This window comes from Misgurnus anguillicaudatus, chromosome 11, assembly GCF_027580225.2.
Source record: "Misgurnus anguillicaudatus chromosome 11, ASM2758022v2, whole genome shotgun sequence".
NCBI lineage: Eukaryota > Metazoa > Chordata > Actinopteri > Cypriniformes > Cobitidae > Misgurnus > Misgurnus anguillicaudatus.
Window position 1 is genome coordinate 4,668,458 of NC_073347.2, and position 17,396 is coordinate 4,685,853.

The 17,396-nt window shown below is 36.7% G+C and overlaps 1 protein-coding gene across 19 annotated transcripts in view; it reads right to left on the reverse strand.

Annotated features, from left to right (window-relative positions):
- LOC129416379 (uncharacterized) overlaps positions 1-17,396 on the reverse strand; it is a 64,776-nt gene continuing 47,380 nt past the window's right edge. For 2 of the 19 annotated variants that reach the window (XM_073872896.1, XM_073872891.1), the window contains 12 exons: positions 12,494-12,556; positions 10,181-10,688; positions 6,294-9,971; positions 5,782-5,885; positions 3,733-5,059; positions 3,474-3,571; positions 3,246-3,296; positions 2,740-3,124; positions 2,493-2,660; positions 874-1,003; positions 655-762; positions 1-284 (listed from right to left, as the gene is read on the reverse strand). In XM_073872896.1, the coding sequence (XP_073728997.1) occupies positions 741-762; positions 874-1,003; positions 2,493-2,660; positions 2,740-3,124; positions 3,246-3,296; positions 3,474-3,571; positions 3,733-5,059; positions 5,782-5,885; positions 6,294-6,435 (2,427 nt within the window). In that variant the 5' untranslated portion in view covers positions 6,436-9,971; positions 10,181-10,688; positions 12,494-12,556 and the 3' untranslated portion in view covers positions 1-284; positions 655-740. The other 17 variants (XM_073872899.1, XM_073872898.1, XM_073872884.1 and 14 more) reach the window with 17 other exon arrangements.

Genomic DNA, 17,396 nt, shown 5'->3' on the forward strand with positions numbered 1-17,396 from the left:
ATCAATTCAATTTTATTTATAAACTGTAGCACTTTTCACATTCAAAGCAGCTTTACATTAATAAACCTGACTCCCTAAACTCCTAGGAGAAAAAAAACCCTAGAGAGAGCCAGACATCGCTGATTCTATAGAGAACTTACTATATATTAGATACTTTATTTTACAACTTTAAAATATAAAAACATTAAGAATTAAATTTTTTTTTTAAATGTGTTCAAGGATGAGACAGGATCTGCATCAGACGTTCAGCCAGCGGTCTGTGTTCATGAAGTCTGAAATACAACCTGAAGATGAGAAAGAAAGAAAATGTCAACATTTAATTTTTAGTCATCATATTTATAGTATATCTAGAACCTTAAAGCCACAATATCAGTGGCGGCTCGTGACTGCTCATCCGAGGGATGCTAATTAAAAATAAGTGTTCGGAGTGTCATGTGTGTTGCTTGCGTTTTTAAAATATTTGTTTGTTGCGTCATGTGAACCATGTGCATCACATGTTTTGTCAAAATAAGTTCCTGCTGCACACGCGTCAAAACCATTTATGATAAAAGAGACGCTCACGTTCACAAAATACACGCAAGACACTCCCTTAACAGTAAACTTTGATTATGCACGAGATTATGCGATTATAGTTAAAAAAGCATTCATTCATACCTCCTTCAAACTCCATACGTCTCAGGATGATGAAAACAGCATCTCCAATCATTTCCCTCTCCTTCAGTCATTCAGCTTCATCCTTTTCATTTTTGTGTGGATAGTGCCCTGTAGTGATGAAAATGTATATTTAAAACAATCTTACTATACAACTAACTACACAAAATAAAAAGCATGTAATCTGCAAAATGCAGTTTCCTTCTTGAAAAGGTCTGTTACCTCATTTTGTATACGAGTAGCTCTTCTTCGTCAGACTCAGTTTTAAACCAGTCATGATCTAAGATCTGCTTGAGCGTCGGACGATCACTTCGATTCTTGGCCAGGCAACCACTTAACAGATCACAGATTTCTGTACATGATTTATGAGAGAGCTGGTTAGTCATCATGACACACAAATGACAATAATGATGACGGCATAAAGAGACGCTTTTGTTGTCATTTAATAATACTGCAAAAAAGTCTGCCTGTCTGTCTATCATCTAAAGGGACCCTGGTCTAGGGCTGGGTATCACACGTCGATACTTTTATGGTATCGAACGAAAACCTTTGATACTTTGAGTATCGAAAAATGGTTTATCTTTCGGTGCCAAATTTCGGTTCCAAAAGCCAAGCGGCTGTGTCTGTGTGAGCCTGTACTTGCATGTAAGGACCTAAAGCGCCGGCGATTGGCTGTCCACCACCACGTGACGGAGAAGATTTCGGAAGATACTCACAGTCACCCAACACACGTGTAAAAAGGATACAATATGAGAAATGTACAGAAAGGCTTTGTGACAGTCTAACCAATTGAGTGAGCGCAAGTATTACCGTGCTGTCTCCGTGAAAGTCAACCAAAACGGCGCTTCTCCTAAAGTGACGAGGGGTTTCAATTTAAAGCACGCGCGCAGCCTGTGTCTCTCAATGCTTGTTACTCGTGCCTGGTTCCGCAGCATCGCAAGACTTCATGCCCTCGTCTCCCAAAATGGACGATGCGTTTAAAACCTATTTTTTACAGTCTATGGTTTAAAGTTAAGCAGCCCAACACTGCTTACAAGCCTGGCTTATTATTTTAAACAAACTAAAATTCAATTTAACGCATTTGCTACTCATTTTAAAAATCCCAAATGTAGGCTATTTAATATTTTGATAATTATGAAGTTGAGTATTACAGTTCTTTGTTTACAAAAACAAACAAACATGCATACAAATCTTCCCAGTGAAACTCAGTCACCCATTTAAATATTTTAACTTTTTGTCAAAGTTGCAGCATAATGAACTCACTTATTTCAATTCCGCTAGTCCAAGCTAAAGACCATTTTACATTTCATAAAATAAAGCAGTGCTAGTTATATTCTTAATTTCTTTATTTTTGTTTCCTTATTTTCATAAAACAAAAACCGATGAGTGTGTCTGCTGGCGCACCCCTATCCAAAAGCACAACCAGTTTTATTAATAATGTTACCCTGAGTGAGAAATGTTACCAGAATTTGTTTTGATTAAGGTGAAAAATAAAAGTTTTGTGTTTAATGTATTTTTGTTAATGTTTAAATGGATTTTAAAACATATGGTATCGGGAAAAAGTATCGTTAGGAACCGGTATCGAAACTGAGGTATTGAAATTGGCACCGGATCGAAAGATTTTGAACGATACCCAGCCCTACCCTGGTCACAGACAGACAGTACCTCAGGTTAAGATGATGGCACAGTGATGTAATACATCGGCGAGCCACTAAATGACTGTTTAGCTAAACACAATAAAATCTAACATCTTGCCAGACAGACCGTATCATCTGATCATATTTATTGTGGATTTGATCAGAGACTTTGTGTGTGCATGTTGATCAGTCATTTTCACTCACCCTTTGATAAATCCTTCTCAATTGTCTGCAGATTCCCGGAATAAAAGTTCTTTAAATTAGAGTAATCTCCATGCACCATGAAGTACAGCACAGTACCTAAGGCCCAGACGTTTGCTGGCACAGCGCGGAATTTCTTGTAGATCTCAGGCGGGGTGCCACATAGAGCTCCTGTACACAAAACATCATGTTGAGTCATTTTGTAAAAGAAACAACAGGTTTATACGCTTTATTAAAAAATGCAGCTCACCCGTTAAGTCATCGGAATCACAGACATCATCATGCGTCAGATAATGTCCATCCCCAAAGTCAATTAACTTCAGGGTCATTGTTGATTGCTGCACCAAGAAGTTTCCGGGATGGATGTCGGTGTGGAAAACTCCTTTATCCAGACAGTATTGCACTGCCAGTACCGCCTGACGCATGAGATGTCTTGCTGTATTTTCACTTAGTCCTCTATGACTTGTAACAAAATCCCACAAGGACTCGCTGTGCAGTGGGTACTCCAACATGAGCATGTAAAAGTGTTTAGTGTCGTACCAGTCATACATCTGTATGACATTGGGGCATGAGGGCGCTTCTCCTAACTTAAGCAGCAGCGCCACTTCTGGAATAAGTGGTTTGGGGTATCCAGGCTGGAGAAAAAAATGGTCAACAAATTACAATTAGATAAAACAAATATCTTGTATTGGTGCGTAATCGCTATACTGTCTATTTTCTGTTTAGTTCACTTCATCAAATTTTATGACAACTTACAATCTGAATCGTGCGTTCACACTTTTGTTTGTTTATTTGCTTGATGGCAACCTGTAAAGAGAAAAACAACAAAAGTTAATTTCTCTTGAGCTGACTAAAGCGGCTCACCTGACACCTCACACATAACTTTAAGGTTTGAGAATCTACAAACTTTAAAACATGGTTTAGATCAAGTGAACATACAAATTTCAGCAAACATTGTGTTTGATATAAATACGAGTGCATTACCGGAGTGTCATCCGATATACGGATCCCTTTGTACACTCTGCCACCGCAACCTTCCCCAAGCACTTGATACAAGAGTTGATATTCAGAATCAAAAGGCTCTGAAAAACACACAGAAAAATGATGAGGTGACAGTACATGTTAACACTCATATACTCACAGATGAAAGGTACAGCATACATTTCCAGGTACAGAAGAATATGATGAAGAAACCATTTCACTTATTGATGCAAAGTAGGAGTAATGAAGTCAGTACACTCACCTCTAAGCACTGAGCGATTAGCTCGTTTCTTCTTGCTTGGCGGTTCAAAAGCTTGTTGAACAACATTTATAACTTTTGGCCTGACAACTTTATCATCTTCTGGCGAGGGATCTCTGGGATTTTCAAAAGCTTTTGGTGTGGGACCTCTTGGTACTGAGCGATTAGCTCGTTTCTTCTCACTTGGCGGTTTAAAAGCTTGTTGAACAACATCTATAACTTTTGGCCTGACAACTTTATCATCTTCTGGCGAGGGATCTCTGGGATTTTCAAGGGCTTTTGGTGGGGTAATTTTAAATTTAGTTGGGTTACGAATCCAACCTATTGCGGGTTTTCCAACAAATTTTCGTCTGCGAGTTTTAAATCTCGCTGGGTTAGGATCCCAAAAACGTCTGGTATTTTCCAAAGCTTTTGGTGTGGGACTTACAAATCTACCTGGGTTAGGACCCCAAAAACGTCTGGGATTTTCAAGAGCTTTAAGAGCTTTTGGCCTGGGATTTTTACAACCTTTTGCCTCAGGACTTCCAACATCTTTTGACCCAGGATTTTTTGCTTTATTTGGGTCAGGATTTCCACCACCTTTTAACCCAATATTCTCTGGAATGGCACCTAATGTCTGTAGCCTGGCATTGGCTGCAGCGATGCCACCAGAACTGGCCAGATCCACATCATCCATGGCATCAGGAAAAGCTGGATTGGCATCTTTTTTCACTTTACTCTTCCCTTTTTTACTCCAAGGGTTGTGAAATGAGCGGCTCTTTGAAGCCTTTTGTTTTTGTTTCTTTAAGCCAACACTCTTCGATTGAGAATCTGCCAGATCAACAACTTCCCTGGCATCAGGGATAGCTGGATCGGCCTCAATCTGTGAAGTCGGCATCGACTCCACTTTGCCCCTCCGGAAGCATCCAAAGAAGCGTTGCGTCAATGTCATGCGTTTATCCGGACGAATCTTTGGTTTTGATTGGGGGCCGGCCAGAGCAGGAACATCCATGCCAACAGGAATATCTGAAATAGCCTTGGGCTGTTGAGTTGGCACAACAGTCACTTTTTCTCCCTGGAGGTTAGATTTGCGGCTCTTTGAAGCCTTTTGTTTCTGTTTCTTCGGACCAACGTAGGTCTTTGACTGTGATGCAGGATCAACAACTTCCCTAACATCAGGAATAGCTGGATCCGCTTTAAGCAGGGGAGTCGGCACTGACTCCACCTTGCCCCTCCGGAGACAGTCAAAGAATGCCATTCGTTGTTTTTCCGGTTTGATCTTATTGTTTAATTCAGAGCTGGCCAGACCAGCACCATCCTTTACATTAGGATTAGCTGAATGTGCATTAAGCTGTGGAGAAGACCAGAGGTGGGTCAGACAGACGGACAGACAGATAAATGTTTCCAGACATGTTTAGAAGCCATGTTTCCATCCAAGGCTTTTTAGCAAAAAAATGCTTTAGCGCATAAACGCAATGTCAATACCTCAAAAAAAAAATATATATAAAAAAATAGCTTTAACGCAAATAAATGTGATGTCACATGATAGATCTTCATCACGCGCAACCTCTGAAGGACATAACAGCAAACAATAGGCGCTCTTATTGCAGCCTGAGACTTTCTGTTTTGATTTGCAGAGTCGATCCTCCATATACACAGAGCTGCACTGAACTTACTTCATGAAGTGCTGAAATGTCAATCACTTATCCATAAAATTATTCATGTTTATTCTCCTAAATATTACATTTTTTGTCCTCATAATCGGGTCATTTTGGTGAAAGCACATTTATTTTAAATTACCGAGACCACAAACATCAGACTGGACCTGGCTAAGCTTTTATTGTAAAAGCATTAGAGAAATTAGGTAGATAATTTGCTCAAGATCAGATTTTTTGTGATAGACCAAAAGTAATGTCGCTTTCATCATTCGTGATATCACAACGGACACCATTTTAGCACCATTTAAATAGAAAACCTTTAATACGTATATTCACTTGGTCGATAACAAAACCTAGATGGAAACATGTCTATAAATGGACAGATAGTTGTATTAAATGTAATGATGTAACAAACCTCTGAAGGAATCAGTGTTTCCACTTTATCATTATGAAGGAATGGCTGCTTTACTTTATTCCATCCCTTCTTTAATGATTTCAAGACTTTATTCTCGCATTTTTCTACACCAAAAAAGAAAAACAAAAACAAATGATAAACTATTAGAAAATTCATTATGACAAAAGAGAATGACAAAGAACCGTGGTCAGTAATAATACTTAATAAACACATTTAACAAACTGTCCACCCAGATACTATTTGATTAAATATGTATATGTAATTGAGTATCTAATTCTTTATAACAAATTCCTAAAAATACAGCAATGATTATTGCATTAATAATGCTGTTAAAATAAGAGTTTAAAACACACTAGAAAAATGGTCTAAACTTAATATCTTATTGTAAGATGCTTTATTTTACTGACATTAATGTAGTAAGATATCAGAATCTGCAAGGGCCAACAAAACTATTGAGGAACAAACATGGTACAGATTTAAAGATTGTCAGGAACACAAAATTTCCATCTGACCTGTGGGGCTGTTCGCCTCCTCAAATGCAGGAGTAAACTCCTTTACTCCTCCTCGTGGATGTGAACTCCCGGCGCGTCTGTCTAACAAATGCCCGTTGTTCGGGACAATGTCAGGGACCGCACTTGGTAGGACAAAATCCATTCCACCATCATCACATCTCCATCCCAACACTGCAATTCAATAAATAATGTTATGAAATGAATGCTTTAACTGAAATGATCAATATGTGTCTAAAACGTGTCACTTCTTTTAATCTATTATTTATTCAACTGTATAAAATAATTCAATAAAGTAATGCCTTCATTTGAAATTATAATTTTTCTTATTGTCTAAATTGTATTGAAGCAAGAGAGAATGTGCATTAATATTATTTTTGCTTTTCTCGTGATCATGACTTTATTTTCTGGGGATCTCGAGATAACAAAAAGTTGTTATCCTGACAATCCAAATGTCATAATGTAATTTCCTGTCCATAATATTTAGTGTATTTTAAAGTGAACTGCTGATGCATACGTGTAGCTAATAATTACATAAAAACGTATAAGATATATAAATAAGAGCTGTCCAAACTGAAAGGAACTTGCACTGACATATCTTAAAATACATCAGTGCCCTTTGTTTTGCCTCAAAATGCACACAAGTAATGTTTTTAGTAAGGCATGTTTGTTAAAACTAGTTATATTTCCTAAATAAATTAAGGCCTAGTCCTGGTTTAAGATATCTCTTCCCGGGAAACCACCCCATAATGTGTGTGAATTTAGGGACCATCTTCAAAGTAATAATGTACGATTCTATCTTTAATAGTAATTAACAATTATATTAATAACTATATAAGTAAAAGTGTACATAATAGCCGACAACCATATGAAAACAGTTGGGTTTGTGACTGTTTGTTGACTAAAAGTTATTCCATTTAAATGCTGTATAAAGTAGAAACGTGTATATTAAGGAGTAACTTTAGAGACGGTCCCTAAATTCACCACTATCAATTTGTCAACTACATACTGACGGATCGATTTCATCTTAAACGAATCCCTGATCTAAGTAAAACCTAATTTGTTCATCCCCTAATTTACCAAAATATACCTCTGCTGTCTTCAAACAATACAACCCGTTCATGTACATACATATTAAGAACCCAAGAGCTTTCATCACATCACAAAAAATACAACTTTTGTTAACTTGAGATAACGAGAAATTAAGTTGTGATCATGAGAAAACAAGCAAGCAAAAATAAAAATAGTACACAACATTGGCTTCAGTAAATGAACAAAACAGTCTGGATAACAACAGTATGCACTGCTAACTATTTATTATGTTATACATCCATTATGAAAGTGAAACATACATCCAACAAAACATGGTTAACGGTACTTTATTAAAACCATTGTTACCACAAAATAACCATGGCTTTGCTAATAGTACTCAATACACCAATAAACATGGTTACTACACTTTTACCTCATAAAAACCAGTTAATTTTCGTGAAGGATAATAAAAAACAAGACCTCATACGGCGTAATTCTTATCTTAAATTGTGAGGATTATTAATTCTGGTCGCTTTTTGTTAAATTAATGGAATCAAAATTTGTTTGCGTATTCTGCCGGTCAAGAAAAACGGCGGGTAAAATATCAAGTACACGAGCACCACCTGGTGTGTCTAAATGTACGCGTACATTAACAACACAATAACTTTATGTAAACTTATCAGCATGAAAGTCAGACTTTTTGCTTTAACTCGCATCTTACCTTTTTGGCGTTTCGCCTCATGTGTTGGATAAACATCCATCATCTCCTCCTCCTCCTCTCCTCCTTCAAATGGATTTAAAGAACCGGCAGCGCGCCCGACTTGTGACGAAAGTCCGAAATCAGGGACATAGTCAAAGTTCGGCACAGCATTCGGCAGATCCATATTTTCAACATCTGCTCCTTCCATGTCCTTGTCGGACAATGGTGTTACAGGACGAAACATGATGTGAAAAGATAACTGCAGACTTAACTGTGCTTAGACTCGGTTCACAGAGGGTTGAAATCTAAGTAAACTGTCTGTCCGTACACAGTGCGTCAAGCAGTTTAAAGTTGCGAACTTTTGGAAAGTCTGCAAATTCACTTGAAAATCTGTACAGTAGCGTTCGGAGTCAACCAAAGGCAAGCGTTCAGATCAGTCAAATGATACCGGTTTCATCTGGCTGAGCGTTTTATAGGCACCGATTGTGATGTCATAATGTCTCTATGACAACGATAAGTTCTACAGTATGGTTGTCATGGAGTTTAATGACTTTGTTCTGTTTACGGTTCAACTGTGATGAGTTTTATAAATATATATATATATTTATGTCCCTTGTGTTGTTTAATTAAAACTATTTACAACGTTTGGACTTTTATTGTAGATATATATATATATATATATGAATATCATAAAATCTCTTTAATATGTCTTTATGCTTATTACTACTTTTTAAAATGTATTTTACAGTATGTATAGATGCTATTTTGTATTAATATATTTAGACCTATTGTGTTATTCATTTACAACCATTAGATGGCGCTATGTTAATTACCAGTAATGTTAAAAGAAGAGAGTATTAGTCGAGAGTAAAACACAGACATGCTCAGATTGTATGGAGATTTTATTTAAATCATCAAAAGGCATCAAAGGTCATATATTTTAATGCATGATACATACGAAAGTTTTTTTCATTGCTCAAAATCCTTCACACATATCAAATAGTTAAACACTGGCAAAAACAGACATTGGGGTGGTTTCCCGGACCGAGATTAGCTTAATCCAGGACTAGGCCTTAGTTTAATTAGGAAATATAACTAGTTTGAACAAACATACCTAACTAAAAACATTACCTGTGTGCATTTTGGAGCAAAACAAAGGGCACTGGTGTATTTTAAGATATGTCAGTGCAAGTTGTTTTCAGTTTGGACAGCTCTTAAAAATGTTTTAGTCTAGGACTAGTCTAATCCCTGCCCGGGAAACCGCCCCATCAAGTTAACTAATAATCCCTCATCCCTTCCAGCAGTTGAAGCATCAGCAGTGTTACATATTGCTGGGTTTACTGCAGGGTTAAATTTACTAAACACTACTTAATATTAATTCCCCAAAACATTAAAGAACATTTGACATGTTGACTGATGAAGAACCAGGAGGGCCAGAGCACTGCAGATTTTAGCTCCAACCCTGATCAAACACACCTGAGCAAGCTTATCAAGGTCTTCATGATCACTAGACAATCACAGGTGGTTAAGTTTGATTAGGGTTGGAGCTAAACTATGCAGTGCTCAGGTGAGGTGGCCTTTCTGTGTGGAGTTTACATGTTCTCCCTGTGTCAGCATGAATTTACTCCGGTTTCCTCCCAAAGGCCCAAAACATGCTAGTTAGGCAAATTGGAAATGTCAAATTGTCCCTCTCACCATGAAAATAGCCATAGATGCTGGAATGGCGTAAAGAATAAAGAAACTCCATGCATCACATTTCTTGAATTTCTTGAACATTTCCACCTTTTACCACTACAGAAGCACAATACGACTTCAAATGCAGCACAGAAAAATTTAATAAATAGTCAGAAACCAAAATGGAATTTTAGTGTAACACAATTTTTATTTAATTATTTTAATTAATTTGGAGAGAATCCTTTGGCTGCCAGGGATGGGTCCAAATCTCATCACTAAAACAGAAGAGAAAGTGTGGAGCACAAATTATAACATGTCTTTTATAAATATAAGTTTCTATTTTTGTCATTTGTGAAACAGTTCAGATAAGAAAATTATTGTAGCCAAATAAAAAAACAAACAAAGTTAAAGTGAATAAATAAATAAAAATAAATAAATAATGCATGGATTAATTGATAAAGCAAGCAAACAGAAGATTACATACCATACTGGACAGGGCTCCCAGTGCACCAAAATGTCTGCTTTGCCCTATTAAGGAAACAACAAAACAAAAAAGCAAACACATGAATTTCATTTTTAGCATGATGTTTAGATTATGTTTGGCTATAGGCATTAAGTTTAAGTAACACAGTGGGTCACTGTTGATATTTACAGCATCTGATCATGGATTTTTCTGTTCCTTCTTAGCCTGCAATTCAAAAAGACTAAACACAGAAAGTATCTACATAACAATTATGATGTCAATGTTATTTATTACCCACAAGGAAGTATTTGAATCCTATATTAGACTCTGCATATGGTCTACACTATGCATTTCTTTTATGACTGTCTAACCTTTGTGACTGTTGTAAGTAGTTAGAGAAATAAGCAATAAAACTATAACAAATAACCAGGGGTAAAATAGCAATGTCAACACACTGATAAAAGCATCAATGTTTACGTACACTTACTCCTTTTAAGCTTTTTCTTATCAGGCATAAGCTTTGGTCCACCTGTAGGATAGAAGATTACAGTCCAGTCATATATCCATTAATAAAAAAAAAGACAAAATGCTTAGTTGTAATGTGTGTCTGGTACTAAACATGGGCATCAGAAACAAAAAAATGTGGGTGGGTCTAAAATATTTACTGGGGTAGATACCATTTTCTTGTATTCTGGTGCATTTTAATATTAAAAAAATGCTTTTATAACCTAAAAGCTTTGTTTGGCGTGTTGTGGAAGTGCATCATGCAAAGTAGTAAAAACAAAAACAAAATGGAGTTTAATTTATAGGGACTCTAAATTAGACAAGCGAAACGGATTTGAGGAAGCAGCAACTAAAACGTGGAACGCAGTTGAATTTATTAAGGCATTACTCTAGTGCAGTGTTCTTCAACCCTGGTCCTGGAGGACCTCCTTCCAGAATGTTTTAGATGTCTCCTTAATCAACACACCTGTTTTAATGTATCAGCTTGTTAGGAAGACATTCTGGAAGGAGGCTGATGAGTTGGTTCAGGTGTTTTAAATAAGGAGACATCTAAAACTTTCTGGAAGGGGGTCCTCCAGGAGCAGGGTTGAAGAACACTGCTCTAGTGGAATAGACTTGATTGCCGGTGCCCTGACAAGTGAAAAGACTAAAGGTACATTCACATAAGCGATTTTGTCGCTCGTCTCTTCAAGAGGTCGTTTGAGGGTGTTTCTAAATCTGGTTGTCATAAACAAATGAGTAACGTCCACTCCAGTAACTGATAAGAGACGGATGACATGAACTCCACTGCTTGGCTCTCACTGGTAGTTGCTCCAGAAAATCGCTCATCATTTGCACAAAGTTAAGCTGCATTCAGACTAGCAGTAGCAGTGCGACGCGATTTCATTTATTTCAATGGAAGCTTGGTGACTTCTGGCGACCCGACTGACAATGACCGTTGGCTTCTGAATAGGTGTGTCAAATTTGAGACAAGGTTGAGAAAAGTTTAACTTTATACAAATGATGAGCTACTTTCTGAAGTGCATACCAATAAGAGCAAAGCAGTTGAGTTCCTGTCATCCATCTGTAGTCAGTTACTGGAGTGGACGTTAATCATTTGTTTATGACAACTAGATTTAGACACTCCCCTAACGACCTATTTGAAAGAGACGAGCGGCACAGTAACAAAGTCACACGAAATATGTATGAGGCTTTAAACTTTTCTTAAATTTGTCGTCCGGCTGGACATCCCCAAGCCAAAGGTCACTGTCGCTCGTGTCATCGAGCTGGCATTGAAATTAATGAGATCGCGTCGCTCTGCGCTAGTCACTGCTTGTCTGAATGCAGCTATATGCACTAAGATGCATTCTGGTCGATCGGATTACAAGTGGACTACACTAAACACAGGTTTAAACAGTGTTCAAAACGTTTTGGGCTCATCCACTTTCGACCACATTCAGAGGTAGGCTTTCATTTTGTGAGCATGTAAAAGTTGTGCAAGCTTATTTCATCAATGGCTCTGAAATATCAGAGAAAGCTCTTACATAAACATGTACAAAACACTGTGCAGCATGTTTACTAACACCACAAGCAGCAGACTTTGACATAATTAGTTTGCGTCAATTTAAACCCGCCAATTCTCCCGCTCACTTTTAAACGAAAGCAGAGGGTCTAGCTCAGTTTCTCACAGTAATTAGGATGAAGTGGTCGAAAGTGGACAAAACAGATCAAGTCAACTCAAGGTTTATTTATATAGCACAGATTTAACACAAGTGTAGTGTGTTAATCCATCTGTAAAACAGATCAATTTAAATACCACCAATAATTACTCTACAAACATTATTTACATACCTGGCTTTTTCTTTTTGCGACAGAGTGCAAGATTTGTGACTGTGGCTGACCATGTGTAGACACCTGTGGGTTTGAAGAAAAAAAATTACTCATTAACCAAATAAACCTTTAACTTCTTATTTCAAATACTGGACAATCACAACATCACTGTGCGGCAGTACATGTATAAGTGTGAAGTACATGTATAGTTATTGTGATTTAAAGTTTTTAGTTAAGTGTTTATAAACAAGGACATTAAGGATCTACTGTATATATGATACTTAACATCTTCTGTTACTGTTTTTTTTTAAAAAATAGCCTTTTGTTATGGGTGCTCTATAAGCAATGTCACTGTGTTTCAGCTGGTGCCAAGAGTTTGCTTTACTTTTAAAAATGTCTATAGTGTATTGCATGTACAAAAAATGAAGCATGACCAAAATCAAATCTACTTTATGGTTGATCTGAGTGGCAAAATATTCTGGTGCGGCTGAACAGATTTATACAACGTTACATGTCAGCTTGTAAGTACAGATTAGTGCTGTCAATCTTCCTCTGTTATCCCATTCAAAGTACATTTCATAGTATTTTTAATATTCAAATTATCCCAATATATTGAAATCTTAAAAAGTAGCCTAGTCACAGGCCTGTAATAAGCACATCTAAACATTCAATTGTGTCTTTATGAAACAAGAAAGACTAGACTATGACCATATTTAACACCTACAGCTACAAGTATAAGTGTAATAATTGACTCCGGTCCTTTGAATTATTTGAAATTAATGTACACCTGCGGTGTGATACTTCACTTTGCATCATGCCACATTACCACCTTGAATGTGCATTATTTTTGAATATTCGACTGCCCGTCATCAATTATTCCTAACGTAAAAAAACATAGGAATAGTAATTTTGCACTTAAGATTTTTTTGCACTTACAAATGACAATCCACATTGTGTGTTTTTTGATGTCTTGATGACACATGACAAAGACACCTATTTTAATGTCAGAAAACCCTATAACATGACATGTTTGAGTTCATTTTCGCAACTTGATTTCATGCGTCCTGCAATGTGACCATTTCACATGCACACACACTGCAATGTTGATGCTGAAAATATATCAGCCTTAACCTGAATAAAGCTCTATGGGAAAAACACTGGACAACAGGTAGCGTTAAGGTAACCCATATGTTAAATACTTGAAACCCAGATATAAATGGCAGCTCTTAAAATCTGTCTTAATTACGTTGGCCCTTCGTAGTGCTCGCCTGCTCCAGCTGCCCTTCCATAGTGTTCACTGCCTCCACCTGTCCCTCTGTAGTGGTCGCCTTCTCCACCATGTTTGTCATCTCTTCCAGTTGTTTGGATTCTCCAGTGGGTCACAGGGTGTGAGGTGCAGTGTAACCAGCTGATCATAATGCCACTGGAATCCTGGGTCCAACCTGTGCAGGTTAAATCATATGGATGTTTTAAAACATAAGACTTTAAAGGGATAGTTGACCAAAAAATGAAAATTCTGTTATAATTTTTGATCCTCATGTTGTTCTAAACGTTTATGAATTGTATTTCTTCTGTTAAACACACTTTGTGTTCATTAGAAAAAAGAATCCCTTTAACCATGAGATTGGGCTGTACCTCTTAAGTGTTTGAATCATATGGTCTAATTTTTCCAAACCAGATTTATTGGCACTTTAGATTAGAGCTGAGGTATTTGGATGTATTAGATATGTGCAAATCTATATTTGATTGATTCTATAGGACCATAACAAATACAATATATCTTTTGATCAGGAAAAAACAGAGTGCTTATATATTATCAATTCAAAGAATAACACCAAGTGTGATGTTTGTTTAAAGAAAAATGTATGCTTTATGCTTTCAAGTTAGCAGCAGCGCAAGTGTATGATGTCTCAAGCCAACATTTGATGGTTTCCTTTTTTGTGTTATTTCTGCTAATGGTCCATCTGCATTGTAAGCTCTACATTTCATATACAACAAGAGTATAATGAGATTCATTTTCATTTGATTCAGTAACTGAGTGACCTACAAAAGGACTTTACAAATTTCAATTGATGTGTGTCCCTACAAACAATTGTTTAAGTCAGTGTGCCTAAACATTAAAAATGATGTTGTATGTGGGCTGAAAACAAATAAAATATGGCTTCTACAAAAAAAAACATTCCAAACATAATAATTCCTAAGTTAACATAGTATGTATTCAGGTATATGCTTGAACCAAGTTAACTATGGGTACCAAATCCCATCCGCTTGTTTGTCTGACATCACACAGCACCCCTTCCGGGTCCAAAAGCTCTATCAGATGCTGAGGAAACAAACAAAAATACTGATATACAATCACAATTCTAACCTCTCTCTCTATGTGGACATCCCAGATGATCGTTCAGTCATTACAAGGGTAGTGCACAGTGTGAGTTTATAAAAGCTTAGCTTAAATGCATGAAATCAATAAACTACCATGTTGTAAATGTCTGTTTAAATTTCACTCAAAATCAGTGAAGGCGTGGACCTGGAAACGGTATTCCTTACGTCACAAATTACCAAGTGGATTGTAGGCCAGTGTGCTGCAAGCTATAAATAGAAATGGACTTAAAAGTACCCCATGCACAACTATCCATGTCTTAATTAATATTCATGATATATCGATCAATCACATAATCATAGTAGTTTGCTATCAAAATAAACGCCATAATTCTTCATCCCCAAATCTTGTGCAAATGCTTTCAAACCTCACAATACTATGCAGGTAAAAGCAGTGGACTGTAGAAATTGTTTGAGTCAGTTGTCTTATAAGTTGTTGTTTGCCAAATCTTACAGAATGGTTTGATGGAGTGCTGTTTGACTGTGTATAAGGTTAGAGAAATATTGAAATACTTCACATGTTTCGAAAAGATCCAGTGTTGTGCTAACAAACTTTGTGGTTATTTAAAAACAAAAACCTCTCCCAACGTTTTACTGTCAATGAGTTTAGGTGTTGATGACTGAATTTCAGTTTTATGGAGTGAGCTATCCTTTCAAAGGGAACATTTCATAAGACTTGGCGTCCCCACAGTATGTATGTAAAGTTTTAGCTTAAAATACCATATAGATAATTTATTACAAAATGTTAAAATAGCCACTTTGTAGGAGTGGAATCGTTTGACATCACAAGGGGAGCCAATGACCTATTTTTTTACACATGCTTGCAGAAAATGGTTTCCGTTACCGTTTTTTTTTTTAACATTTTCTAGGTTGATAGAAGCACTGGGGACCCAATTATAGCACTTATACATGGAAAAAGTCAGATTTTCATGATAAGTCCCCTTTAAGATTTTAATATTGATCAAATCTTTTGCCTACTCAACACAAGCTGTGAACTGTGACTTTAAAAATACAGTGCATGCATCTCACCTTCACAAAGGTATTCATAAAAGGAACCAATCTTCTGAAGGTAGTCCTGGGCATAGGCGATAATCTCTCACACTTAATATTTTGCTTCTTGGTCTCCTTTTCACGAAGCAGAACTGGCTTTGTATCCAGTAGCATGGAGTTTGTCAAGCTGCAATGACAACATTGTGAATTTACTGAATGGAATATTGGTTAATGTCATTCAGGATATTTTTTACTTCATGAAGAGTTTAGCTTTTGTATAACCAAGTATGTGAAAACAGGAAAGAGAAATACATTAAAAGAAAACAGCAAAAACATAAATCACATCATAAGGTTATAATAGAACTTTCTGTAACATTAGTAGGTTTGGCTGGTAACTATGGTAACTATTGTGCAATTGGACAGTGACAATCTACTGTATAGATTTATTCAAAATAAAGTCCAAACGTTAATCATTAAATGGGTTGCTTTGGATGAACTACAGAATCTACAATAGTAGTATGAATGCAGTCTATTTGATAATTGTCATTCAGAGAATTCCCAAGTGTCACTTATATTTTGTTGTGGTAGATAATTTAGGACTGTGATGTGTTAAAGTGAAAATGTGTTTACTGAAGAGAATTGCCACAAAAAAAATATATATATTAAAAGAGATATACAAGAATATGTAAGAAATTCTACTTACTAGGGCTGCACGATAAATCGCACATGATTGTCATGCGCATCTCGTCAGTAAAGCCGGTTCTTTGATTAGTAGTACACCAACATCACCTGCTTTGAGATGGAGCAGCATTTACTACACAAAGCCATAGTTACCTGACAACCGGGGCAATCCCGCACTAATCATCGCCTGCGATATGTATGCGATATGGCCCAGCTTGCCAGTGAACCATGGCCCTGTGTAGCAAACAATGGCTCTTAAAAGTGCCTTTGGGTTTATAAAATAAGCAAAGTTAAATCTAAGTTGTAACAGGTGATTCGATTGACAGGATCTGCAGGGAGAACAGAAAATGTTTATTATGTAATGTAAATTAGCTCTAATATAAGGCTTAAATAGTGTACCCCAATAGTGGGGATTCCTATTTTCTTACAAATATTATAAGACAAATATAATATTTTAGCTGGTGCTAATGCTGGTTTAGCTGGTGCTAATGCTGGTTTAGCTGCTGTTCACTAGCAAATCAGCACCAAAACACAACATATGCTGGACTTGCTGTTTTTTTCAGCAGGGAACTTAAACTAGGTTAACGTTAGCTTCTTAATGGGACTTTAATTCTCTAACACGAAACGTTAGACTTCCCTTGCGAAAATTAAACATTGTTTTACTACAGTTAAGAAATAACCATGGATTTGAAAAAAAGTTAAACCATGTTTGGTTTAGTAAAACCATTTTGCAAATAATCGACACACACAAACCGTGGTTACTACACTTTTACCACAAAAACATGGTTAATTTTCGTACGGGTATGGCAATGTCAGCCTAATGCCAAAAGAAATGCGTCAATTATAACATTTAAACAAATAGTGAACTTTAAAC